General features: G+C 48.8%; 1 protein-coding gene across 6 annotated transcripts in view; it reads left to right on the forward strand.

Moving 5' to 3' along the window:
- Window positions 1-27,236, forward strand: part of MICAL2 (microtubule associated monooxygenase, calponin and LIM domain containing 2) — a 215,296-nt gene that overhangs the window by 95,733 nt on the left and 92,327 nt on the right. For 5 of the 6 annotated variants that reach the window (XM_081263018.1, XM_081263014.1, XM_081263013.1 and 2 more), the window contains 12 exons: window positions 323-438; window positions 1,249-1,375; window positions 2,032-2,122; window positions 3,151-3,298; window positions 4,298-4,497; window positions 4,857-4,963; window positions 13,012-13,080; window positions 16,157-16,306; window positions 17,709-17,831; window positions 18,869-19,060; window positions 19,254-19,358; window positions 20,506-20,631. In XM_081263018.1, the coding sequence (XP_081119144.1) occupies window positions 323-438; window positions 1,249-1,375; window positions 2,032-2,122; window positions 3,151-3,298; window positions 4,298-4,497; window positions 4,857-4,963; window positions 13,012-13,080; window positions 16,157-16,306; window positions 17,709-17,831; window positions 18,869-19,060; window positions 19,254-19,358; window positions 20,506-20,631 (1,554 nt within the window). The remainder of the gene's footprint in view (window positions 1-322; window positions 439-1,248; window positions 1,376-2,031; window positions 2,123-3,150; window positions 3,299-4,297; window positions 4,498-4,856; window positions 4,964-13,011; window positions 13,081-16,156; window positions 16,307-17,708; window positions 17,832-18,868; window positions 19,061-19,253; window positions 19,359-20,505; window positions 20,632-27,236) is intronic. The other variant, XM_081263017.1, reaches the window with a different exon arrangement.

The raw sequence follows: 27,236 nt of genomic DNA on the forward strand, positions 1-27,236 counted from the left end.
TTCCTCCATCAGCGTTTTCCAGCCCCTGAGTTTTGTCCACACTGTTTCCAGAGGGACCATGATCAGACTCCCTGCATACGTGCAGCTCTTCCATGACGTATCCTTCTCCCCGAGCCCTTGAGCAGTTTTGCTGGCTCATGTCCTAGCGCCCTTTGCAGTTGAGTTTGCGCTACAGCTCTCTATAATTAGGGCGGCCTTGTACAGTCAGCAGGGCTGCTGCTCTGTCCCTCACTGTCCCACCATTGCCTTTCTCAGGCTGACAGTGGGATGGAAGCTGGCAGTCGTGAGTATCAACCAGAATCTTGCATGTGTTCTCTTGCAGCCATTTTGGCCCATGGGCACAGGCTGCGCCCGTGGCTTCCTGGCAGCCTTTGACACAGCATGGATGGTGAAGAGCTGGGACCAGGGCACCCCTCCCCTGGAGCTGCTGGCAGAAAGGTGAGGTTTAGAGCAGAACTCCTAGCAGGTGGGTCAGGGGGTCAGAGGATCAGGCAGGAGACAGAGCAAGATTGGCTGTACCTGGGAACTCCGTCTCGTGCTCATTTGTCTTCCTATGTGTGGCCTGATTTAATCATCAAGGTCCCCAAGGACACTTTATCCATCATCATCTACCTCCTTCAGTGACTTTTCCTGGTGGCCAAGGTCTTAGGTCCTGGATGCCAAAGAAAAAATCTTCATCTAGGGCAACCATAAACTTGGGGATCCCTGACGTTGCTCATTCACCCAACACCCAGAGAGATTTACTTAAAGGGCATCTTCCAGAATAGTGTTGGGGTTCTCTGACCTCCCTCTCCCATGGCTGAGATATTGGGCTTCCTCCCAGACCCTGGTGCTGGCCACGTGGCTGTAACAGCTGGTGAACTGGAAAAGGCGGGGCTGGCAGGAAGACAGGCTGCTGATGGTCTTGGGTGTGGAAGTCTGTGGCCTTGGGGAACAGGCCACCGCAGGCAGCAGGGCTAAGTGGTGGTCACAGCTAAACCACAGGTTGCTGTGCTTCCAGCCATGAGTCCCAGCCTTCTCAGGGAGGAGGCCAGCATTCCTGCCACCCACACATCCCTTCCTCTTGGCCCCTTTGTCCCTCCTATGTGGCAGATCTCAAAACTGGGAGTGCCAGGCATTTCAGGGAAGAGTTACACATTCTCATCTGGAAGCCTTGGGATAGGGGGATGGGAGAGGTGGGAGAAGGTGGGGACAAGTGTCTGAGGGGGCCAGAGTGATCCCTGACCTCTGGGTTCTGCCTCTCTTCAGAGAAAGTCTGTACCGGCTATTACCTCAAACCACTCCAGAGAACATCAACAAGAACTTTGAGCAGTACACATTGGACCCAGGGACACGGTACCCAAACCTCAACTCCCACTGTGTCAGGCCCCATCAGGTAAGTCCATTCCTGGGCCCGTCTGGGTCAGTCTGGGGAAGGGAGGAGAGGGTCTCATAAAAATCTTAGCACATTCCTGCGACTGAGGCCAATAAGGCCTCTTGGCCCAAGGGTGGAACTAGTTCTTCTCCCTGGGAGACACAGGAGAGCAATATAGACAGCATTTTTTTTCAAACCCACAGAAGAGAACTGGAAAAATGTACCATGTGTATGCAAATTTATTCATGTATGTGCATATATTTACATGTGTTAATTTGTCACTGTGCACATGCAATACTGATCATGATTTTCTCAAATAATCTACCAGGCCAAATATCTTCTCTTCCTCACCACCCGGGATTCTGGAGTCCACTGTTCCCCCATTGATTCAGAGCCACACAACCCCCAACCTCTTCAGTCAATAGGACTAAAAATGGTGTGGATTTTAAAAATTAGCCAATTAGCCATGTTTACCTACCCCCCACCATTTGGGGGATATCTGAGGTCCCTGTCTAGGACTCAGGTGGCCTGGGTTCCCTTGCTAAAAATCCTGCCATTCAGCAATGGAGGGAAGCAAGGATGGGCAGGAAGTGAGCAGGGCTGGGCTGTGTGCAGAGGCCCTGAGACGGGAACTTGGGGGAGATGGTGGGCAAGCGTGCAGCCTCTTTTGCTCATAGGTGAAGCATCTGTACATCACCAAGGAGCTGGACAGCTACCCTCTCAAGAGAGCGGACTCAGTGAGGAGGTCCATCAGCCTCTCCAGGCGGGGTAAGCAGCCCTGACCAGGTCACCAGGATGGGTTTTGAGGGGAGGAGGAGACCTGCTCAGTGTCTATGGTGACAAACTGTGCCTCTGTCACCTGTGCTTGTGAGACCTTGGGCAGCTTCTTCATCAGGTTGACCAAGAGCAGGAGGGCAGGACCATTGGAGAGTTAGGGTTCATGGGCGTGGAACCCTTAGCACAGGAAGATGGCCTGGGGGATCATTTCACAGGCCTTATTTTTCTTCCCTCATTTCCAACATGGGGTCTTATCTCCCTAAGTGTCAAGCGCTTCGTAGTTCTGATCTTCCCGGGCCTGACACAGTGCAGAGGCAGGTGCTTAATGTCGGGGAAGGATGATTCAGTGAGGAGCTTCCTCAGCATCCAGCTTCCTCAGGTCCCTCCTGCCTAGAGACACTCGGCGGCCTCTGCCTTGCTGCCTCTCCTTCACTAGGCAAACCCAGCCCTCCACAGACCCCGCGCCCTGCTGCCAATAGACTGTTGACTCTAATAAACTCTTTTACTGTTCCACAAACACAGCAGGGTTTTCCAGGTTCTTTGCCATGACAGGGTCCCGTTTTCTTAAAATGACTTCTTCTGTCCGATGAATTCCTAGACATTCTCTAGGACCCAGCTCAAATGCATATCCCTGGACCCTTTCTTTGCAGAGTTCTCCTTGCTGGGCCACCACGGGGCCCACTCCCTCACATGTTCCCACACCCCCCTGCATCTCCCTCTATTGTAGCACCATATCATCATCTCCTAGAAGATGACCGTGTTGTTGACAGGATCTGCATTCCAGCCGCCGGTCTGGGACCTGGCAACAGTGGGCTTTAGGGACTCTACTGGGGAACAACTTCCTGTCCCAGGATCTTGCCCTCCAGCTATCCTCTTGATCAGGCCCCCAAGCAGCAGCCCACGGGGAATTGCACCCACGTCCAGCCCCTTCCCTTTCTGCAGCTCTTCCTGTTTCTCAGCCCTGGTGCAAGCTCCTGAGGTCACCCCAGGTCTCACTGCCTGTGCTCCCCTCCCTGCAGAGTCAGACATCCGGCCCAGCAAGCTCTTAACCTGGTGCCAGCAGCAAACCGAGGGTTACCGGCACGTCAATGTCACCAACCTGACCACATCCTGGCGCAGTGGCCTGGCCCTGTGTGCCATCATCCACCGATTCCGGCCAGATCTGATGTGAGTCTGGGGCCCATGCTGGACCATGGAGAGGAGGGACACTAAGGTGGCTTGGCTGAATGCAGACACCCCACACCTGGATCAATAGTTCTCTGCATGTTTTCCATTTGAGTTTGTTCTTAAACTTGCGATTTTCCCTTTGCACAGACTGTTTCATCGGTAATGGGTTTGATCTGTGACCCTAATACATAAGGACAAAAACTGGCTCAGGCTGAATGATTGCCTTCTCCCCCTGCCCTCACCCCAGTTGGCACACACTGGCAATGTGAACAATCAGAGCTCTATCCCCAAGAGAAGAAGTAGGGCAAGACCTAAATCTGGGCACCATATGAGGGGCTTACAGTCAAAAGACGTGTGCTGGACACCCAGATCCATTAGCTGAGTGTAGATGGGCAGCCACTTTGTTTCTGGGAGCTCTAGATTCCTCGTCTATAAGGGCAGAATGATGGCAAAGTCATTGGGAAGACAAGATTACATTGCGGAAACACTTTGTGATATCCAAAGCAGGACATGTTTATATTGACAGCAGAATAGCCTCACAGCCAATGCAAATCCATCTGAAGAGGCTGATGGAAATTACCGAATAGCATTGGTCCACACCTTTAGGAATCAAGATTGTCATGAGGAGGAAATGGGAATCCCACTTTTTAATTTATGTGGTGTATATAACTTGGTTTCTAAAAAAAAAAAAAATACTAAATGCTTTTTTAATTAAAAAGTAGAAACAGAAGGGAAATGATAATAAGTAGCTCATTAATTTCCCATTTTCTTAGAGTAGCAGCTCAGGCTCAATGCATGATCATGGCGCCTGTCTGATTTGGTTGCTCCCAGACTGAGAAAGGTGGGGCCAGCCTCTTCAGATCTGGGGTGGTGGTTGGGACTCTGGAACACGGGCTGGGGTCTCTGGAACTTGGCAGAGCGTCAGCCCACAGTGCTCCTCACAGGTTAGACATCTTCTCACCTCTCCCTGAACCTCTTCACCTTGTAATGATTCTCCAGCAATTTTGACTCTCTGAATGAAGATGACGCCGTAGAGAACAACCAGCTGGCATTTGACGTGGCTGAACGTGAATTTGGGATCCCTCCAGTGACCACGGGAAAAGAGATGGCATCAGCCCAGGAGCCAGACAAGCTGAGCATGGTCATGTACCTGTCCAAGTTCTACGAGCTCTTCCAGGGCTCCCCACTGAGGCCCATGGGTAAGCACCTGCACGGGATGTTGCCCAGCCCCTTGGGCCACCTCTACCCTGGAGCCCGAGTCTGCCTTCTCCTAACACTTCTGTCTTCTGCTCCGGAGCTGCCTGCTGCCTTCCCTTTGACACTGAGGCCAGCAGGGGCGACTTCAGTTTGGGGACTCTGTGTGTATCAGGGAATCTGCATGATAGGCATCATTTCCATTATGGGAGGTCACGATAGGAACCACAACAGCCCCCTTCTCAGACTTTAGTCCAGGGTGAGGTAACTCTTTTAGAAGGACCTTGATATGACCACACCCCCTGGTTATAATACCTCCTGGGCCCAGACTCCAAATCTCAGTTTTGCTTGTATTTCCCAACAGAATCTTGGCGCAAAAACTATGGAGAAAATACAGACCTCAGCTTGACCAAATGCTCCATTTCTAATAACTATCTCAACCTCACGTTTCCAAGGAAGAGGACTCCACGGGTAAGTTCTGGGCTGGTTTTTATTTTATTTCTCATTGCACATGGGTGAGGTTAAGAGGATAGAGAATTTCAAGCCCTTGGTCTATTTGTGCTAACAAATTGTGCTGATTAAGCACTCACAGAAGATGTGCATAAAACTCAGTTGGATAAGAGAGTGTTTCTGGAAGTTCTTCCTGCCAACCCGTTTCATGGACTTAGTAGTTATAGGAAGGGGTTGGTGGGGAGCAGAGAGGACATGTTGGTGAAGAGTTTTGTTTTGTTTGCTTTGGACAGTGGTAGCATGGAACCTAGGGGTGCTCTACCACTGAGCTACATCCCTAGCCTTTTTCTTAGTTTGAGACAAGGTCTCCCTAAGTTGCCCAGGCTGGCTTGGAACTTGTGATCCACCTGCCTCAGTTCCTGAGATTACAGGTGTGCACTGCTCTGCCAGGCTTTGGTGAATATTTTTTAAAGTAAACCAGATTAATGACTCAGGCATCTTCTAGGGGTGGAAGTGAGGTGATTTCTCACTTTGTCCATCAGGGACCTGATGGTAGAAGTGCGGCAGGGATGCTACAGGTACACGACGTTTCCGTTCATTTTATTTTGTTCATCCATTCAACAAACATTCAACTCTACTAGATGCCGACCACCGTGGGTAGTTTTTAGTCTTTCAAAAGAAATTCTAATAGTTCTGCTTATATGGTGAGTCCAGGTAAATCAGAGTATTTTACAAGAGGTCTGACAGGTATCATCGTGTTTCTCTAGAAAATTTAAAATATCCTGTGGCTCCTCTGTGAGTTCACTGTGGTGTCACAGGTGCCTTGGTACACAGTCTGGGAACCACAGGCCTAATGGGCAGTTGCCATGTTAATTGAACAATAGCATCTCCATGGGAGACAGAATACAAGTTTTCTTGCTTAATGTGCTCATTTTACAGATACAAATAAGGATCCCGGGAGGTCCGGTGCCCTGGCCAAGGTCACACACTACTTAGCTGTACTTCATTGCTTTGCCCCTGTGCCACGTGTCCTTTGCCACTCATTAGCTCATTCATTAAGAGACATTTATCATGTATCCAGTGGTAGGACATGCAGAAGTGATGTGACACTTGACCTTAGAGTCCAGCTGGGGAGTTCAGGAGAAGTCCAAGACCAAGGTCAGAACCTCCGGGAGCAAGAGTATTTAAGGGACTGGGAAAGGGGTCAGGAAGCCCAGGGAGGAGAGTGTTTCTACAAAAGAGGCCCCAGAAGACAGTGTTGGGACAGAGAAGCCAGGCAATGTGAGGACAGAGGGCAGGCGACAGAATCTGGACGTGTTGGGGCAGAAGGCACATGTCAGAGGACTAGGACTGGATTGTGGAGTTTATGGGATGGCTGTGGAAAGAGGAGGGGAGATGAGCCATGGGGAATGGGCCAGAGGGAGGCCCCTGGCTGGCACAGGGGCGCTGGGGCAGGGCGGTTGAAAGCTCCCCGCCCAGAGCTCGCCATCTCTCTAGCAGGCTGCAGGCCTCCACATGTCTCCCTGCTCTCCAGGTCCATCCTGCCTCCTCCTGCCAGCCCGTGCCCAGGGTACAGTGGGGCTGCCCAGCCTTTCTTTCTCTATTATGTGAGTAGTGGTCACTTTCCCACTGAGGCCTGTCTCCTGCTCCCTGTAATGCTGCAGCAACTGTTTTGGATGACCTGAGGAGCAGGAGGCTTCATGCTCTGCCCCTCCCTGGCTCTGGGGAAGGACAGGCCAGTGAGGCCAGGGCTGCTGAAGGGAGGATTGAGGCATTGAGGATTCGGGGGGGGGGGGGGATTGCTGAAGGGAGGATTGAGGCATTGAGGATTCCGGTGTGTGGGGGGGGATGATGAGCTGCACCAGCTGCTCTCTGCCCACTGCCTGCACTGCCCTGACTCACAGCTCTCTGTGAGGGCTGTGCTGCCACCCCCACCCCCCATGTGTCCCACTGAGCCAGCACAGTGTCCCGCTCTGAAAATCCGCTCAGCCCAAGGACCTCTGCTTCAGGCCGCTCTGTTCCCAGCAAGCCAGGGTGATCTTCCTGAAAACCCTCAAACCTTTCAGTCACCACACCTTTGTTTGCAGAGTGACACAATTGAACAGCCGGCCTGGCGCTGGCTCAGGGGTTGGGGGTGGTCACAAGGCCACCAGCCAAGCCCTGATGGCTGTTGGAGCCTCATTCCACCTCCTTCTGACTCTGCTTGGAATCCCTGGGGAAGCAGGGGGGCTCTGCCCAGCCCAGCCCTGGCTCATTGTGGACTGTGTCCACCTGCAGGGTGTGTCCTTTGGCTGCCCAGCTTGAGAAGGGTCAAGCCCCACATGTCTGATCCCACGGCCACATTTAATGTCTGAAACTTGCCCCACTTTTTGGATAGTTGAGAAATTTGGCTATTGAAGTATGTGCTGGCCTGGGCTTTATCTGTTCCCTCTCAGACCAGTGGACTGCTACTAGGTGACTGAGTGGATTGGCAAGTCTCCCAGGTCACACTGTGCCTGGGTCACCACTGAAACACCCTAACATGTTTTCCACACACTGAAGAAGTACCTTCTCCCTGTCCTACCAAGTGTTGTCTTCATGTTTCTGGATACGTTTCTGGTAGGGGAACCTGTTTACAGTGATCTTTGGCCTTAACATTTGCCACAAGAGAAGATGCTGAGTCTACCCCAGAATGATCCTGAACAGGCAGAGCTATGTCAGCACACGTGCACACTCTGAAATCCACACGTGTATCTGCATCTGTGAGTCGGTGCTCCAAGCTGTTGGTGTAGTTAGACATGCAGAGCACATGCCTTAGTGGAATAGAAATGTAGAATAGGTCACGTCTGCGTGATTCCGTGCCATTAGTCCCCTCCACCCCCACCATAGTACATAAAAGTACATCTTTGTTTAGCCACCCTCCCTGTCCTTCTCACCACCCTGCAGAGGAACACCCCGACATGGGAATTGAGCAGCGTGTACACATCTATTTACCATGTGGCGTCTTATTCTGAAGAGGATTCACTGTTGCCTGCTGAGCCAGTCTTAAGACTCTCTCTCCCTCCTGATTTTCACAGTTGATATTAAATTCTTCTTTCTTCCCTAATCTTATCTTCCTGATAACATTCAAATCCCAGCAAGACTTACCAATTTCATAAAGTAAGAGATTTTCTCCATTAAGGATCTTGTTACATTTAGGGGAGTGACTTCTCCATCCCAGGGAAAGTGGTACCCATGGGGTTGACTGGTTCTGAAGACTGGCTGGCCACAGCTTGGAAAAGGAGAGGATCTTGGGGAGTTTCTTTTTCTCTTTAAAAGCTTTTGGTCTGCTTCTGTAAAGCTGCCTGTGATCCTGGTTAGCATTTCAAGGCTACTTAGCATGGACCAATTCTGAGGTCTTCAGGGTTCTAGTCTCCATGTGTGTAGGTGACACCTGGATATACATCCTTGGCCTCTGTCCTTCCCGAGGTCAGATATCATGTACATACACACACACTCATGCTATCTACTTGGTACGGTCTCAGACCTAATCACACATGGCTGATGCGTGTATTTATGGCCACTACAGTCAGTAGATAGTATATTAAATGCCTATGCAGGGTTCCTAGGTTTTGTCCCATTTTGAGCCCACTCTTTGGAGGACAACATAAAAGTTGGCCCATCCCAGAAGCCAGGCATATAGCCTGTGGGTTTATTCTGCTCAGTCAGGTCTTCTTTCTCCAGCACTGGCCCACTGTACAGAGAAGTTCATGCAGCACGATTCTCTCATATATCCACATCTGGTCTGTGTAATCCTGTTGCCCTTCCCATCCCTCTTCTTCTTGACCCTCCTGCACTGGCACTTTCCAAAGAACCAAAGATGTTATTTAAGAAAGTACCTCTTCTCTCCATCCATCTGTCCACCCATTAACATCTCAGAGCACCTGAGTTTTCTTCTCTGCCCTAGAGATAGAGCAAGACGAGCCTAGGATCCTGCCCTAGGGAGCTTATCTTCTAGTGGGACTTGAAATGTCATCAATCCCCTTCCCCCAATTCTCCCACAAAGTCCACCCACCCACCCACCCAGCAGCCAGAACCCCTACTAGGTTTCTAGTTCTTCTTGTTTCAGACGTTTGAAAGCTTGTGCATGTCAGGACACCAGCGTCCAGGCTACTTTCCTCTGCACACTGGCAGCCTGGGGTTCTGAGCTGATTTACAGATTGAGAATGCAATTTGAAGCCAGGCAGGCAAACACATATTTAGACATTCTGAGGACTCAGCCAGTATTCCAACCTCTCAACAAGTTCCCATGTGTATCTGCAAAGTGAGATAATAATAGAGACATCACGGCATTGCTGCAAAGATGCCGTGAGCAAGTGCGTGCGCAGGTCCAGCCTAGGGAAGCGGCTCCGTCGATGACATTTCCCCTCCTTTAGGAAAGGTAGCAGAATACAACAGTTACTAATATGGCATTTTGTAAAAATGGGGATATGTAACTGATATGAGTTTGAAATCTGCGTTGGGGGTAAAAATGGGAGCTCATAACTCACTCAAAGCTTATGTAAGAAATATGCTATGTCAAGAGCTTTGTAATGTTTTGAACAACCAATAAAAAAAAAAAAAAAAAAAAAGAATGAGAGACAAGGGCTGTAGATATAGCTCAGTTGGTAGAGGGCTTGCCTTGCATACACAAGGCCCTGGGTTGGATCCCCAGCACCACCGAATAATTAAACAAACAAACAAACAAACAAAAAGAATGAAAAACAAGGCATTTCTATAAATTTTTTTAAAAAGGTTGTTGAAGGAATATTATGAACAAGTTTATAGTCAATTGAAATAGAATAGTAAATCCAAAAATGGACCCCCACATATTTGGACAACCAGTTTTCAATAATGCTGGAAAGACAGTTCACTGGAAGAAGGATAATTTTTTTCATTAAGTGATTTTGGAGCAAATGCTTAGCTGTATGCAAAAAAAGGACAATAATACATCCCCTCCTTTAGGGATCCTGATTAAATAAAGATGCTTATTTTCTGAAAAGATGAACAAAACTGTTTGGATTGAACCCTTGGTTCTGTACTGCAACCCTTGACAGCAGACAAGCATTTTCATATGTATCTCCTTTGCTCCTCGTGTGAGTTTTCAAGGAAAGCTGGGATTATAATCTCATCCCAATTTTATAGGTGGGGAAACTTAGACTTGCGGGAGAATAAATTTTAATAAATCATATAGGTTGTAAATGTCAAGGCTAGAACTAGAATTCAGATGTTGAAAATCCTTCTACTAAAACTAAACTGCACTAACACCAGTCTAAAACCAGTGTTCTGTTTTGTGATACTGGGGATAGAACCCAGGTCCTCACACATGCTAGGCAGGAGCTCTATCACTGAGCTACATCCAAAGCTGCACTCTATAGTTTAAGAATTATTTTACATCTGTGACTCATTCATCCTCATAATAGTTTATGTGCTAGATACTATAAGATTCCTTCTTATTAGAGTAGTTAGGTGATTTTTCTAAGATCACGCAGCCAGGAAGCAATTAGTACCAAAACTCAAAAGAGCTCTCTTGCTAGTGCTACTGCCCACCTTTGTAAGCATTGTAACTGTTGCCCGACTCCACCAGGCCATAGTATGCAATGGCCAATCTCTGTTCCTTTGATCCAGACCTAACTTTTTCCATGTTTAGCCTACACTAGCTAACTAAATATATAGTTTGCTTGCTTTAAGCTAAAATCACATTCACACAGGCAGTATGAGAACATGGCTATCTCATGCTAATCAAACAAATGATCAGATTGGCAAATATATGCCTTTAACTTTTTTTTTAAAGAGGGAAAGCAATTAGTTTAATAAATGCCTTTTGGCATATAGACTCTTTTGAATCCTTGGGAAACCATGATAAGAAAATGTTCTTAGAGTGAGAGGTCTGGACAAATTAATAAGAAAAAAAAAGTAGGCTGTTAGTTTATTCTCACACTCTCTGACTGGCATGATAAGTGTTCACTTCCTCCTGGTACTTCCAGTACTTTGTAGAATGTGACTTTCCAAATTAGATAGGTAAGAACAAAATTAGATAAATCTCTGGGTTTTATTTTCTTAACCTTTTTATGTTTTAACTTAGGCCTTAGTTGAAAATCCATGCTTCAATGATAAATCCATTATGGAAACTAGGCACCCTTTGGGCATGAGTGTTGCTAAGCTTTCCATGTAAACTCATTTTATTGTCCTAAGATCAGGATGGATAGGTCTAAAGAAGTAGAGGCTGCCACTTTCCATTCCCCCCACACACACACCCTAGAAGAATTTAGGGTCTTCCTGGAGCTGCTGGATGGGCATTCTCTTCCAGGAATGCCTTTGGTGAGCCTGTAGATAACAAAGTTGGATCAGATCTGCACAAGGTTCTGATAGATGGAACAATCCCACCCTGGACTGTTGAGTATAAAGGAAGCCAGCTTTTCATTTAAGGCGCAGGGTGGGGGGTGCAGAAATTCTCAAGATTATAAAGGGTTCTTGTTGGAGAACGTTCTGTACTTTCAGGGACTCCAATGTCAGGCCAGAGTGACTTTTGCAGGCTATGGAGCTGGAGACCCAGCCAGCCAGTGCCTCTAAGACCCAACACTGTTGCAAATAAGGTCATCTGTTTCTCTTGGTGTTCATCCAAAGGTTTGGGTTGAAATTATTTCCATTCACAGAATAATGATTTATGAGAAGCTGAGCAAAATGTTGAAGGGAAGGCAGAGCTCTTTGATCTGTTATTTTATGCTGCCTGGGTCAAATTTTTGAACTAATATCAACTACTAAACTGTGGTTGATCTTTTCTTTCTAAAAGAAAAAAAAATGACGTATACAAGAGGAGGGAAGGGGCAGAGGAGAATGTTTGTTGGAAGCCAGTGGGTACATAGTGCCTGGGTGCTAGTTTTACTCTTTTAGGGCTGGCTGGGCATGCACCTGGATTCAAGGTGAGCAGGTGGCCTACAGCCAGCCCTTCCTCCTACATCTGTCATGGTGGGAAGACTAGGATGTGATCTGGACCTACAATGAAGGACTCTGCAAAAGTGTAGGGGACTTCCTGCAAAAAGGGACAGTCAGTCACTGGGGCATGACTCTGTGCTCCTGAAGGAGCTAGCCACTGAGAGATGGCTCCAGAGACTGGAGAGGCAGGGTGGAGAGGTCCAGACCCAGGAGTCCCTGTGTGAAAGATGGGCTTCCCAGCCAGATGCTGAGGAGATGCTGCCCTCAACCTCTCCACCCAGCCGGCCCTCGCCCTGTGTGATCCTCCTCATTCCCTCAGCAGACAGCTGATAGTGCTGTGCCTTTGGGTGGCCTTGCAGGGTCAGTAAACACGGTTTTGCAGATTTAAAGGTTTAGATTCAGGCAGCAGTTGCGAGGGTTTCTCCGTTGGGCGACCATGCACTGTATCTTGCAATCCAGGGATTCTTGTGAGAGTGAAGAGGCTCTATTAACAATTATGCTGAAGAGGGGAGGCAAATTACAACTGTCCCAGGAAAACGGGCCTACATAGCCACTGTAATCCTCAGGCTGTATCTAATGCTTATTTGAAATTTAAAAATATCATGATAGAGACTGAATTGCAAGCTTAATTTGCTACCAAATCCATGGACAGTTCATTTGAGTCCTGAGAATAATCCCAACAAGGCAAACCAGTGTTGCCTTCTTGTAGAAGAAGGTCCTAAGGAGCAGAAAATTACCCTAGGCTGTCTCCATAAGGCAGCACACTGAGGCCCAAGGGCTGTGACCCCCAAGGTCACATTGCAATGGGAACAGTCCCTGCACTATCTGTCACAAGGATTCTGTTTGCCTCAGGATGTTTCATCATGAGCCTTTATAAGGTAATTCCCAGCCCTTCTGAGCAAACCTGCCTCCCTAGGTGGGAGTGGGGGGTGGGTAATGCTCCCTCTATCATGCCTGAACATACCTCTGTGACAGCATTTGTCATGGTTCAAGGTCACTTATTGCTGTGTCTGCTGTCAGGCAGGGATGCTTCCATGTGTGCTTTTAGTTCAAGGCCAGCACATGGCCTCAAGGATATTAGTGGAACCCAAACCCTTGACAGCCCCGAGCTCACTGTGCTTTCTTGGCCTTTGCAGGTAGATGGCCAAACTGAAGAGAATGACATGAACAAGCGGAGGCGGAGAGGCTTCAATAACCTGGAAGAGGTTTGTGTGTGCAGGGTTAGTTTAAACAAAGGTCTGTTTCCTGACAACCAGTGGCTCAGGCCTGACCCACTGTGACAGTAGCCCTGGACTTTTTTCTTTCTCATGAACCACTGGGTTCCAGGCTTGGCTTGATGGAATAACAGCTGGGGTTCTGCTCCTCGATTTGCCCTTACTGGCTACGTACCCTTGAGAAACATAACTTCCCAGGGTGTGGGTCCTGTCTGTAAAATGTGATGATACATCTGAAATGCATGAAGCTTTGCGGTATTTTTAAAGACTAATAAGAGGTATAGATAGATCTGAACGTGTATCTGACCCATATGTTAACCAATATTCAATCACTATGAATAAGTAGGAAGGAGGCACCAGCAGGCTTAATTTAGCTCTCAGTCTTTGTATTCTTTTGTTTTCTGCACTTTTAATCTTACATACAAAAGTCCTGGAGCCCACTAGTGCCACCTTCTGGTGAAAAGGAAAATTGCAGGCCATTTTTAAAAGATAATCTCTAATTTCTCACCTGCTTCTGAAAAATGGGTCAGTGGGAAGAGTACCAGTTCCTGCTCCTCAGGCAGCAACTTAAAGAGAGCTGAGCTATAAGACTTCATTTTTTAGAAGGTCATTCTTATTCCATGAAAGCAAGCATGCAAATGTCAGCGAAGTGTAGGGTGCCAGCATTAGCAAGCCTATTTACTGGCCAATGTCAAAGCCATGGCTAGAGGCACGGGGGATAATTTGAATAATACATTGATACCTGATTTATAGGACTTAGAGAGACTTTTTTATATGGTTGAAGAGTTTTTGTTGCTGTATTTTTTAGGACATTGTTGTTCATGTCTGTGATTTGCCCCATCTCAGGACAGTGAGCTCTCTATAATGAATAGAGCCAGGAGGCTCACCTCCGGGGAGTGTAGCTGCCTGCTACTCCACCCATTTTCTCACCAAAAAAAAAAGCCTGGTGTTCAGTTCCCATCTGAAAGATCTGTCCACAGATGTTCAAATCACTTCTGTCTGAAGCCTTTCCAGGCTTCTCCCGGCTGTGGCTTCCCACTCTCAGCTGCAGTGTGACTGAGAAGCCAGCCAGTAGGGAGGTAACCAGGAGGAGGAGCTGAGCTGTTCACGGGGCTAAGGTGCACTCCTCCCAGGTCACAGGTGGCTCTCCACCTTCCTGCGCGTGCTGCTGGCCCTTTCCTGCTCCCCAGAAGACTCCCAGGTTCACTTTGTCTTCAGGAGTCTTTTCCTGCCTTTCACTCTTGACCTCTTGAGGGGCTGTTTACACTGCTTCTGCTACTGGCAGCAAAATTTCTGGAGTGGGAAGAAATCTGCTTTGCGTCTCTCCCTCTGAGACGGCTCTGGTCTGTTTTCAGAGGCAGCTGTTTTGTTTAAAGTCAGTTTTATCAAATCAATAATTCTCTCTAAATTCTTCCTATTCAAAGTGTGGTCCCAAGATCCAGCAGCATCAGCATCTCTTGGGAGCTTGTTAGAAAGGCAGGCTCTGGGGCACAACCCAGACCTGGAATCATATCTGCTTTTGAAGGTCCATCTTGGGTCATTTGTTGAGTACTGATGTCTGAAAGTGCTGGCCTGTGTCCACTGTGTTGGCTGACTTTTATCTTCTACAAATAGTGATCTCCCAGTAAACACCCTTCTTCCCTGCTCCAGCTTATACTGATGTTCAGGGTCACATTTCACAATTTGAAGAGGGGCATGCCCACATGGTTTCCCATGGGGCTGTCCCTCCTAGGGATCCTTCTAAAAAGCAATTGAGCCTAGCTTACTTCTTCCTATGAATTTCTTCTAAATGAACACATCTTCATTTTTCATGAGAATGCCACTGCTGTGGGGAAGACCCATTGTCTCCTTGAGAAAGTTCACCCACTTCCCGCTGGCATGGCAGTGAATTTATGTTTCCTGGGTGTGTGGGAGGGGATCCTTCAGGAAGGGGGAGCAGCTGGTAATTTTCCAATTTTTATTGGTAAGAGATGACCTTACATGGAACTCTATGTTACAAAAGAGCTTAACTAAGCAGTTGAGGGCTACATCATCATTTGTGAGTCATACACTCCAAAAGGATAGGATAAGGACAGCTCTGTGGATGCCACAGAGGCATCCTTCCCCTAAACCCATAGCCCCAGTCTAACCACCAGAAAACATCAGACCAACTCGATTGAGGAGCTTTCTATAAATAGCTGCCCAATACCTTTCAAAAGTATGAAGGCCGTGAATGATCAGGAAAGATGGAGAAATTATCACAGCTCGGAGGAGACTAAGTAGACGTGATGACCACATGCAGCGTGGGATCCTGGATTGAAGCCTGGAACAGAAAAACAGACATTAATGGAAAAACTGATATGATCCAAATAACGCCTACAGTTTCATTAACAGTATCATGCCCATGTTAATTTTTTAGTTTTGATAACAGTACTGTGATTGTTCCAGATTTTGCTTTAAAGGCAGCTGGGTGATGGGTACCGAGGATCAAGCTGTGTGGTCTGTGCAACTTTTATGTAAACCTAAAATCATTTCTAAATTAAACGTTTTTTAAAGACCGCAAACACTGAGCAGTCCTGGTTGAAGTGGGGAAGCAGGTACAGAAAAGAGAGAAGAAAGAGGCTGTGCTTAGCCAGACTGACACCCCCTCTTGCTTCCTTCATCCCCACTACTCTTCACCTCTTCTCAGCCACATAGTGTATTTTTGAAAATTATCTTATGTGATACTTCTTTGTTATAACTGATTTTTGCAGTAACTGCTTGAATTGAGTTATCCCTCCCATTTTATAGATGAGGAAACTTCAGAGAAGTTAAGTAGATTGCCAAGGTCATGGGATGGGGAAGTCAGAATTTAAACCCTAACTTTCTAACTCCAAGCATGGCTGCCCCTTTCTTCTCAATGAAGATGTGTTCATTCAGAGGAAATTCCCATGAGAGTTGTCTCTGAGGTTTGCCATCTGCCTCTGCCTTGCTTCCTCACCATGAAGCAGGCTCTGCTTTGGGAAACCAGTGGCCTGTCCTGAGTCCCCAGGCACAGATACCAAGATTCCAGGATCCAACCTCCAATATGCTCTTTTGACTTTTACAGCCATCAACCTTCTCCAGCCGTAGATTGGGCTCCAATCAAGAGTGCAGCAGCACTAAGGAAGGTGGAAATCAGAACAAAGTCAAGTCCATGGCAAATCAGCTGCTGGCCAAGTTTGAGGAGAGCACTCGGAACCCCTCGGTCCTGAAGCAGGTGAGTCATGGCACTAGACCTGCCTTCCTGGTAACCATTAACCTACTGGGAAGCCAGCCGCAATGTTCAGGCTAGAGATGGACTGAGCTATGCCAGCCTGGCCTGGTGCAAAGCAATCATGAGCTGCCTGGTCAACAGGCCACAGACTTTTTCATGAGGCCAACTGTTTTCCACTTTGAAGATCATGCTATCCCATTGCAGTGATGCAGCTCTGCCACTGCAGCATGAAACCCCTACACAGGATGCCTAAACAAATGAGCATGACCATGTTTCCATAAAACTTTATTTACAAAAACAGGCAACCAGCCAGATTTAGCCTATGGGCCATAGTTTGCCGATACCTGTTTTGCATTAAAGAAATCCATTCCCTAATTTGGTGTCGCTTTAAAACCATGGCTTGATTTGCAGCCAGTTTTGAGATGGTACAGCTTGAGGGAGCTTTGGAGATAGATGCTGGTGTGTGGGAGAGCGTTGTCTAAGTCCATGGTGAGACAGTTTGTCCAAACCCAAGGAAGCTGACTCAGACACCTGCAGGGATCTGAGCCAGCCTCGAAGTGTTCCCTCTCCCAGCCAGCCAGGCGGGGCCACTGCATCTGTCCAGGATTAGTCTGCGACTAGAGCAGGTTGAAAGCTGTGGGTCAGACTGCAGGCCTCCTTGTGACTCCAGCTCCAGGTCTTTGCTCATGGTTCAGTCCACCACCCACCCCCGCCCCCACCGCCAATTTTGACTAGGGATGTTGTCACATTTCAAAAACTTTGGGGAAGGAGCTTCAGTTGTCTATGGAGAATACTTGTGCCATGACAGAATGGCTCCTTTCAGGAGGACAGACTCTTGGCTAATTAGAATTAGAGGCAATCAGCCTCTTGGCCTTGGTGTGGACCATGCCTCTCCTAGACTAACCAACCCTCCCCAGAACAGACGTTATTTTAAGGGGGCATTTCTCTGAGACCTCTAATTCTCTACAACTGCTGGGGGCTTGGCCTCCTGGAATCCCCAGGTGTTGATGAATGCTTGATTCCCCCGGAAGGACTGGAGTGTCCCTATCCCGGAAAGGGCGGGAAGCTTTCCCGTCTCCAGGACCCCGGGACTGACTTTGGCCTGATGTGGGCTCTGGCAGTGCAGGACCAGAGCCCAGGGTCTGAGCCAGAAGCAAGGCCTGTGGGATTCACACATTGTCCAAGAGGAGGGGACTCTAGGCTCGGTGTTCATGTGGACAGAGAGCCAGGCCTCCAGTTTCCCAGCCAGGCCTGTCTTGTAGGAGCCTGGCTTGTTGTCTCTCTGCCCTTGCAAACTGCACCTGCCTGCTCACCTTCTCTTCTCCCTCCAAGTGTCTCATTCTGATTCACCTTTTCCTCCATGTCTCCTGTGGCTGTTTTTTCGGACTCACCTTATTCCCCCCAGGAACGCCGTGTTTCAGGGATAGGTAAGCCTGTCCCATGCTCTTCCTCCGACCCTCCTGTTAACTCCCGCTGCCCCAAGCCAGAGGAGCCCCCTCGCAGCCCATCACCTCCGCTGAAAAGGCAGGTAGGGCTCCTTCCTGCAGATGCTATTTTGCTGAAGCCAAGGGAGACTTTGGGGGGGTGGGATCAGTGGCTCCCTCCATCCCCCACATAGGGCCGATCGTAGATTCTCTGGCCAAGCCGACACAGCTTGAGGTGACCACCCTGATCTATAAGATTAACTATGAATGCAGCACTTGAAATAGATGTCGTTGATTCCCAGTCAGTCAAGGGTATTGACTGACCAACTCTTGGTGTTGCTGCTTAAAGGAAAACGAACAGCACCATGTGAGCATTTTATGGATGCCCAGTGGCACTGAGCTGTCTGCTCAGCCTGACCCAGCAAACAGGCGATTTCCACATCAATGAGTCATGGTTGGAATGGGCTTGGGTGGCCATGTGGCTACACCCATTGAAGGGATGAGGCTGGAGCGTGGTGAGGCCCTTCTCCATGCAAGACCTCTGTTAGTGATGGAGCAGAACCAACTATGAGTGACCACAGATTCCAAAGACATCTGGTTAGCATTAGGCATTTTATGTTGCTTCTGGTGGTAGATTTGGAGTGGAGCAGGTGTGAATCTGACTCTACAATTTTACATCTGTGCCGTAAGATCCACCTGGGGAGCTTTTATTTAAAAAAAAATACCGACGCTCACTCAGAACAATCACTCGGCATCTCTGGGCACTGGGTAATAAGCATCAGAGGCAATCAGCCTCTTGGTCTTGGTGTGGACCATGCCCCTCCTGGAGTAACCAACCTACCGCAGATTTGGGTATTTTTTAAAAGTACCCTAGATGATTCCAATGTACTGCTAGGGCTAAGAACCAGGTTTGGCTCCGGGGTCTAGGGTGAGGTCCAGAATGTGTTTATTCATGAGGGCATCAGGTAATTCTGATGCAGGTGGCAGCTGAGCCACCCCAAGACCAGTTGGGCATCTCTCTTAGGGTGTGCCTGGTGTGTCCTGTCTCTGGTGCTCATGGGGTTCCTTGCGGCAGGGTCTGTAGAAAGGGAGCTTCATCTTCCCTCTCTCCCAGTTCTTCTCTGTACTTTTGATGGGGCAGGTGCTCAGAGAGCTCAAGCAAGTGCCTGCTGGTGGGGAGTATCCTAGCAGGCCATGGAGGGCCAGGGCCAAGTCTGACCTGGAGCTGGGCGGGCCAGAAAATCTCGGCACCCTGCCTCCTACCTGCCAGGGAGCGCTGGCCCTTTCCGGGGTGCTACGGCGGCTACAACAAGTGGAAGAAAAGATTCTCCAGGTGAAAGATCACTCCTTTCTGCCTGTGTCCCTCCCTGTCTGTTGACTTCCTGTCCTCCCTCCGCCCTGGCCTGATCACTCCCTGTCTCCTGTCCTGCCTAGTGTAGAGAGCCTCCCTCACCTCTCCCCAGAAGGTCACCCTCAAAGTCTCCGTCACTCTCTCTTTTCTCTCTCCTTTCCCACCTTGACTGCAGAAGAGGGCTCAGAACTTGGCCAACAGAGAGTTTCACAAAAAGAACATTAAGGAGAAGGCCGCTCACCTTGCCTCCATGTTTGGACACGAGGAGGATTCCTCACAGGTAAACCCAGGGCTTGCAGAGCCCCCAGGAACCCAGGTGCTGGACATCCAGCCAGGCGACCATGAACCAGACTCTAGAGCTTGATATCCTCCTCTCTCTTTCTGGTAGCACAGTGACTATTCTTTTTTCAAGCTACTAAAGAGTCTGACCTGGCATCTAAAAAAGACCCAAATGCAAAGATTCAAAATAAGTCAATACATCATGACAAGGAGAAAGTCACGGCAGGAAAGTAAGCCCAAGTCCAAGGAAAATGTTACCAAGCAGTAACACAGGCTGATACACCCTAGAGAGTTTTGAAATGGGCTGTGGGTTTCCTAAGGGCCACTGCAAAAAGGGAATGCTGTTCAGTTGCAAGACCCACAGTGCCTTTAAGGTGAAAGCAACCCAGGTGCTCCTTCTGCTTGAGGGCCCTGATCAGGGAGGCACTGAATGATAAGGCCACAGACATGCCATGACCTGGGGTCTCCTTTGCAAAGGGCAACATCAAGCTAGAATGGAAATCCCTGCATTACATAGGATTACACAGCCCCCTCCAAGCCAGTTACTTATTTGGAAAAGAAGGGAGCTAAAAGAGCCGGTAATGAGGCCCGTGGTGGATACATGGGTGACAATCAGCCTGTCGGTAGAATGTTTCTCCTCTGCCACTTTCACTCATTCTCCTCACCTCTGCTACTTAGGATAGATCCTTCACATGTGGTTCATTTTTAGGGTTCCACGTGGCTGCCGGGAGGCCAGCACAGTTGTCTGCCTACAGCTGCAGAGGTCCCGCTGTGTCCATCTGCCCCAGAGAGGGCCAGGGTTCCCCCTTCCTAAGCTTGCACCTGCTCCTTTACACCAAGCTCCAGGGTGAGGGCTTCAGGAATTAGCTGGCCTCTGGAGCAGATGTAGGCAGGCACCGAACGAATCTGCTTGAGCTATTTTAATGTGAAAAACGAGCTGGAGTAGTTGCAGCCGAATGCAGTGTAAACCAGGAGCCACATAATACTGCTTGGCTCCAAAGACAGGTTTCTGTTTAGTCTTGAGAGACTCGAGAGACAGGCCCAACATCTCCCCCACACGAGGCACAGATAGGGCTGTCTGGTCAAGGCCTGCAGGGCTGTGCACGCCCCTGGATAATCCTAGTTTCCTCTATCTCTGTTCTGTGCAGAACAAACTGCTCTCTAAAGGCCTGTCTCATACTCATCCTCCGTCTTCTCCCTCTTGCCTTCCGTCTCCTGATCCAACTGCTACTTCCTCTCCACCGACTGTTGACTCTGCTTCTCCTGCCAGAAAGGTAGTTGTCCTGAACCATGTGCTGCCCACCCCCCTTGCATGCTCTCATGCTCTGCTTGGCCGGCACAGAAAAACATCTGGAGCTTGGCTTGGCTGCGATGAAAACTTGTAGGCTGTTTTGCTAGAGTCCTGGATTAGGTTTTGGTTTTGTGTTAGAGCATGCAACACCGAGTACAGTCAGTGTGCCGAGCACCTGCCAAACAGGGCTCGCTCCTCCAGGACTTAGCCAGGGACCCATCAGATGCCAAGCACTATGTCAGATGCTAAGAAAACAAAAAAGGGGGAGGTCTAGTTCCCTGACTAGTTTGGATGAAAATAGCACATTATCATAGAAATCAGTCATTATCTTTCCTTTTCCCTTTTTTCTGCTTTTGCAGTGCTGGGGATTGAACCCAGGGCCTTGTGCCTGCTGGGTAAGGGTTCTACCACTGAGCTGCATCCCTAGCCCAGAAGTCACATTTTACTACATACAATTGCTAATATTTGGTTGGTTTAACCTAACGAAATGACAGTTCCCAGTGGTAAACCTTTTACTATTAATTCTGTAAGAGGTATAAAGGGCAAGATTGTGGAAACAGAGAGAAGCCTTGGAAAGATTCACAGAGAACATACTATGGGAACTGGGTGCTAAAGGTCACACAGGAGAATTTTGCTAGAGAAAAGTGTAGGGCTAGGGTGTTTTAGCATGGAGCGAGCCTGTGCAAAGGCAGGCAGACAACACTGGCAAGAAGTGGGAAAGACAGAATGTTTGATGTGGCCTGAATTTGGGACTGAACATATTTTGGGGGCTGTGGGGAGCAAGGAGGAAGATGAGCATGCTCTGTGTTAAGGAATCTCATCTTCCCCCCTGGGTTACACTCAGCCATGGAAGGATCTGCTTTGTGTTCTAAAAGGATGAGTTAGGTAGTCACGCACCGGTTGGCTTGGAGGAAGGCAACCTTCCTCCAAGGTTGGTTAAGTATGTAATGGAACCCATCATCTGTGAGCAATGATTTGGGTCTGAGACACTATTTCACCTCTGGGATGATGTGTCCTCAGCTGGACTATGCTCCTCTGAACACACCCTAGCTGTCCAGTTCCCACAGAGGCTCAATGTGCAGCGCTGAATGTCCCCTTGCCCTGGGTACTGCTGGTTTACTTCTGTTCTGTCAGGCACAAGCCAATTTGTGCTGTTGCATAAAGGAAACTTGAGAGGCCACCTCTATGTGTGTAGCTGGGGGTTCCACCCCAGTGACCCACCTCTGTGGAGAGAAGGTAGGGTCCCTAAGAAAGGGGAAAGAGTGTGACTTGCTACACTAGCTGAAAGGTCCCCAGTGTGAGTGTGAAGCACCCCCTGGATACCAGTAGGAGGTGACATGGAGAAGAAACACAAACACTTCCAGTCTTAGTAGCCATGGTCAAGATACCCAGCAGCCTATTCCAGGGTAGCCCCGGGTCAGCTGTGTGGCTCTAAGTCTCCCTCCATTTTTCCTCAATATAAGAGTGGTCCTGACTGTCATGATGGTGAGCTATCTGGATGGAGACAGGCCTTTCTGTTATCACCAGCAAGGTTTCAGGACAGCCTTATTTGTCCAGCTAGGGAGAGGAGTGTGACCCAGGGAATACTTCCTACTCTAGGAAAGGTCACTGGCACCCTTGACAATATGGGACAGATGAGGACACCTGGCCACACACTGGGGCGTGGCTTGTTCTCCCAGCTGCTCAGCCAGCCCACACCTTTCTTCTCCCTGTCTCTGTCCCTCTGGCTGCCTGGGCCCTTCTGAGTAGAGCCTGTCTAGGGCCGCTCTCCCCCCTGCCTTTCTCCCCACCCCCCAGGAAGGCCTGGCTTGGTCCTTCACAGCTGATGGCAGATCTGAGCAAGAGCAGCCCCCTTTCTTCTCAAGCTCCTGCCTTGGTTCCCAGTGGCACTGGCTTCTCTAAGTGGTGGCAGGAGGCAGCCTGCTGGGAACGTGAGGAGCAGCAGATACTTGCTGTGAATCAGCTTATCTCCCCACACATCCTGGTCAAGCCCTGCCAAGGCCTTCCCCAGGGAGCTCTGGAGACGGCTCTAAACCAGTGTCACTCCTTAAGCCAGTGAGTGGACGTTTATCCATTCAACAACCATCTATCAAATGGCAACATAGTGTTGGGGACTTGGGGCTCTTGGGAGAGGTACTAATGAACCAGAGTTAATTTCTGCCCTGATGAGGCTTTCATTCTCGTAGGGGGAAGTAAACAATCAAAAATCATATGACATATAAGCAAATTCTGTAATCATACGTCAGAAGATAAGACAAGACTTTCTCTGGTGATGTGAGAGCCAGTAGCAGGGGCCTGGAGCTCTGGGGGAAAGGTCCACTTTGAAATGGGGTGGGCAGCAGGGATCTTCCTGTGCCTGTGAGGACTGAACAGGAGAAGATAACAAAGGCTCAGGGATGATACCAGGACCCAGTCCTGCGATCCCTCTGAACCACAGGGCCAAGTGTGAATGGAGGCCTTGTTAGAGGGACCAGCCCCATACTGTGTCTATATGAAGCCCTCTACCCTGGGGCAGGGAGGGTACCAATGGGACTCCCTTTGGGTGGCCAACTCCAGGTCCTCTGGCCCCCATCTCTCAGATTTGTTCCTTATGTCTCCCAGGTTATAGTAATTATTCCCTCTTTTTTCTTATCCTATCTCCCAACCCAACCTTGGCCATCAGATGATGGTACAATTAGGCTATTTTAACAGCTCCCACCTTATTAATTAGAAGCTGATGTACCTTTCAAGTGTGGCAGGGAGTGATCAGGGACTCTTAGAAGGGGCCCCTCTAGGACACAGGGCAAGTCACAGAATCTCTCTGTGCCTTAGTTTCTCCAAGTGCCCACACTCACGGTCCCTGCAGGTCTCACTGCAGGTCCATGGTAGGCAGCCAGGGATGGAGTAGGAATCTTCAGTGGCAAGCAGTCTTGGGAAGGGTCTTGCCAGCACCCCCACCACCATGTCCACACTTTATTTTCTGCCTCTCCCAACCCTCCTTCAACACTGATTCAACACTGGGCTTTGCACAGGCAGAGTGTGGCAGAATCCAACCCCCTCTGAGGAGAGAACCAGCTGCCCCTTAAAGTAGACAAGACTTGGTGACAAACATCTTTATTTCATCTTGATGGAGCTCAGGGCATCTCTCCCCAGGAGAGGGCCTGGAGTCTTCGTGCTTCTTCCAAAGAGACCACGGGCTGCTGTGATTGCCCAGTAACCCTAGGCTGCCTCGATTCCCGAAAGCCCAAGGACGAAAAATGCACTTGAAGCTGATGCTTAGTCCCTGGCAACCTCCTGGCAGGCAGTGTGTTGTGTTCCTGCCTTGGAGCCCACACTCCAGCTCTGAGGATCCAGGACTAATCCCTCCTTGGGATTAGTGGGCGCAGACTTGGCCAAACTTACCATGAGGAACAGGTGTTCCCCAGGGATGTGAACTTGAGCCACCAGCTCCAGGAGAGCCAGCCAGGGTCTGCCTGCAGACTGCACTTGCACTCTCAGCTGATGCTCTGCTTTAAAACTCAGAGTGGTCCTTTTGGTTTTCTGGCTCAAACAACCACAGGGAGTCCTGAGGCCCTCTCGTGTAGGACCCAGACCTTTTCTAGAACCTGACTTTCAAAACCTTGGGCTATGGGCCATGTCCAGTCTTATGTCCCCAGCATCATTTTTCTCACCCATCCATCAAACCAGCTTCCTCTAGTGGTCTCCGCTCTCTACCAACCATTCATTTCTTTCTTAGAGAAGAGACTGTGCTGAGTTAACCTGCTGCATGCTGCTGCCATTTGCCCAAGGCTGCTGAGCTCTTGCAAAAATAAGATAGTAGCCAAGCATTTGCACAGCTGAGCAGGGGACCTCTTCAATGAGCTAGAAACTGTGGTTCAGTCCTCTTATGTCAGAAGATCAATGAGCATTGCAGAAAGAGTTTTCTCTACCTTAAGGATGTTTGTTTTCCGACTGGATTTGCAAGGTTTACTCTAGAGATTTGCATACTAGAGGGAAGCGGAATTGTTGGGCCAGTTTTGGCTGGGCAGTCTGACATTATTGCATCGGGTGCAGGGATAAATCAAAGCTGCCTTCAACCTCACTGTCTCTCTATCCTGGCTACAGAGCTAGGCAACTTTTGGAGATCTTTAGTGTGCATCCCAGCCTGGGGGATGAATTTGAATTTGCTGAGTACCTGGTATGTGTCCAGGAGGGACACATATGAGTTTGGAATCAGCTTGAGCTTAAAGTACCAGTTACTCACTGTGTGACTTTGGACGAGGCAATGTTCCTCTCTGAGCCTTAGTTCCCGAACGCATAAAGTGGAGACATTAACAGTTACTCCAGAGGGTGATTTTTGGAATACTTCAGTGACCTGACATATAAAATGCCAGAAGTAAATGTTCTCTCTTCTAGAAGAAACTTCTAGAAGAAAGCTCATTTATTTGAACTGCAGTCCAATTCCTCCTTTCTAAAGGAAGAGAACTCACCTTCTGGTTTCCATTTCTATGCCAGTCACTTAAGAGCAGTGCCACCTTAGGTAATTTAGCCTCCCTGAGCCTCAGCTGCCTCCCCATCAAAGGCTGGGAGAGCTCAATGCATATGACCAGCAGCACTGTGCCTGGCACCAGGGATGAAAGTGGCAGAGGTGGGCTCCCACTGGGAGATCATGGCCCCAAAGGCTGTAATTTCTAAACCCCTCAAAAAAAGACAGTTTTGGTTTCTTGCTTTCCCCCTCCCCTGCCCTTGGTCAGATAGCAGAGGAATCAGGTCCAGCAGCCTGCCCTCAGATGTTTTCTCTTCCAATGACTCCTCAGTGAGGATGTCCTTGCCCAGTGGCCCAGGAGCCCTCTTCTGGCCCTACCTGTGGAATCCTCTCCTTCCCACAAGCTCTCAGCTCCTGGGCCCTGACAGCTCTACCCGCATCCCTGCCTGACCCGGGTGGGCTTGCCTGGTGCACACAACACCCACACAGCCACAGGGAGTCAACTCTGTGGGGAGGCAGCCTGGACACCTGGTATTCTTGGCTGAGTTCCTGGCCCAAGGAGGGAAGTTGCCATTATTTGGACACAAAGGACCCAGGAGCCTGCTTCCTCCCTCTTACCGAGTAGCTCCCCTGTGCCAGGAGTATAGAAATGAACAAGGCAGCGCTGCCAACATCAGGGAGTGCAGACTGGGGGAGAGAAGGGCCTGCTGGGACAGTGTGAGAAGTGTCCCGACATCCTTGCTGGTGTGCTCTGAACTAGAGTCACAGGATTGCCTCAAGGTGAAGGTCCAGCCTTCTTCTGCAGCCTCTGGCATTGGCACATGTGACACGGTTATGTCACCATAAGTTAATCCAGGTTGGCTCAAAAGGAAGGCAGCTTGCTCGACCTCGCTGGGCACATCATTCTTGTTTGTGCAGAGGAGAATCTTTTAGGGAAAAGAAAGGAGTCCCAGGTTATAGAAATGCAAAGCTGTGCAAACGCAGTGCTTTGGGCTCCCAGAGACCAAGGGCCTCTGGCACCCAGCAGCATGTGAGGCACAGACCCTTTTGCCACCCTGTGGGGTTGGTGGTGCTCTCTCCATTTTACAGATGAGGAAGCTTGGGCTTGCAGAAGGGAAATGGCATATGTGAGTCTAATCAAATATAATGTGAGACGAGGGCCTGCATGAAATGTCTGATCATTCTAGCTTGTTCTGATTAATCGGCTGAAAAATAATTTGAATTGAAAAGGGGAAAAAGGTGACAAAAAAATATTCAAATCCTCATAAATTGCAAAAGCAGTCCCATGAGACTTTAAAATTGCTAATTCTTAAAAAAAAAAACAACTAGTGATTGGAAGAAGGTCATTTTTTAGCTAAATCATCAGATTGCCCAATTTCACATTTAGAAATTGTTCCCAGGCAAATTTAAGTTCGCCCTGACCAGCCCTCCGTAGGAACATATGTGGCTCTCCACTCAATGTGGTAATCTCCTTGCTGAGAACATGTGACTCTTACTCTGAGGTCAACACCAGGACGAGTTCTCTAGAAGTTTCTCTGCCAGTTAAGCATTTCTTTATGTCTCGGAAAACAGATAACTTGGCAATCCCCCAGTTGACTAGAGCAGGACTACTCAAAGTGTGGTCCATAGGCAGAGACTGGTCTGTGATAGAGCAACTTGACCTTGCCACATATGCAAATATATGATCATACTTCTAGTAATTTATTTTTATGGTAACCAGAAGGATCTAACCACAATGAATCAGAGATTTAAAAAAAAAAAAAAACTGGTGAGTTTGTACAAATAGTTTGAGGAGCACTGAGCTAGCAGAAGCCAGAGAGCTGTATCCCCAACCCCATGGAACCAAGAAAGACATCCAGGAAGAAGACAGCCCTCGGTCCTTGGGGCAAAGTCTACCTTCACAGTAGTCTTGGTTGGGCTTCTAGAGCCCCTATCATCCCTTGAGACAAGTTCTCTAACAACTGGTTTCCTTGTGACCACTCCTAGGCTACATCTTGGTGATTCTGGAATGGGTTCCAGCAGGGTGGGAAGGACAAATGGGAGACCCAATGCCAATTTCCCAAAGGATGTGTTCCTGTGCAGTCTTTTTATAATGCCCCTCTCAGAGTGCATGTGTGTGGATGCCACTGGGAGAAAGAAGCCAT

Source organism: Spermophilus citellus (genome assembly GCF_964194105.1).
Source record: "Spermophilus citellus genome assembly, chromosome: 2".
Taxonomy (NCBI): domain Eukaryota; kingdom Metazoa; phylum Chordata; class Mammalia; order Rodentia; family Sciuridae; genus Spermophilus; species Spermophilus citellus.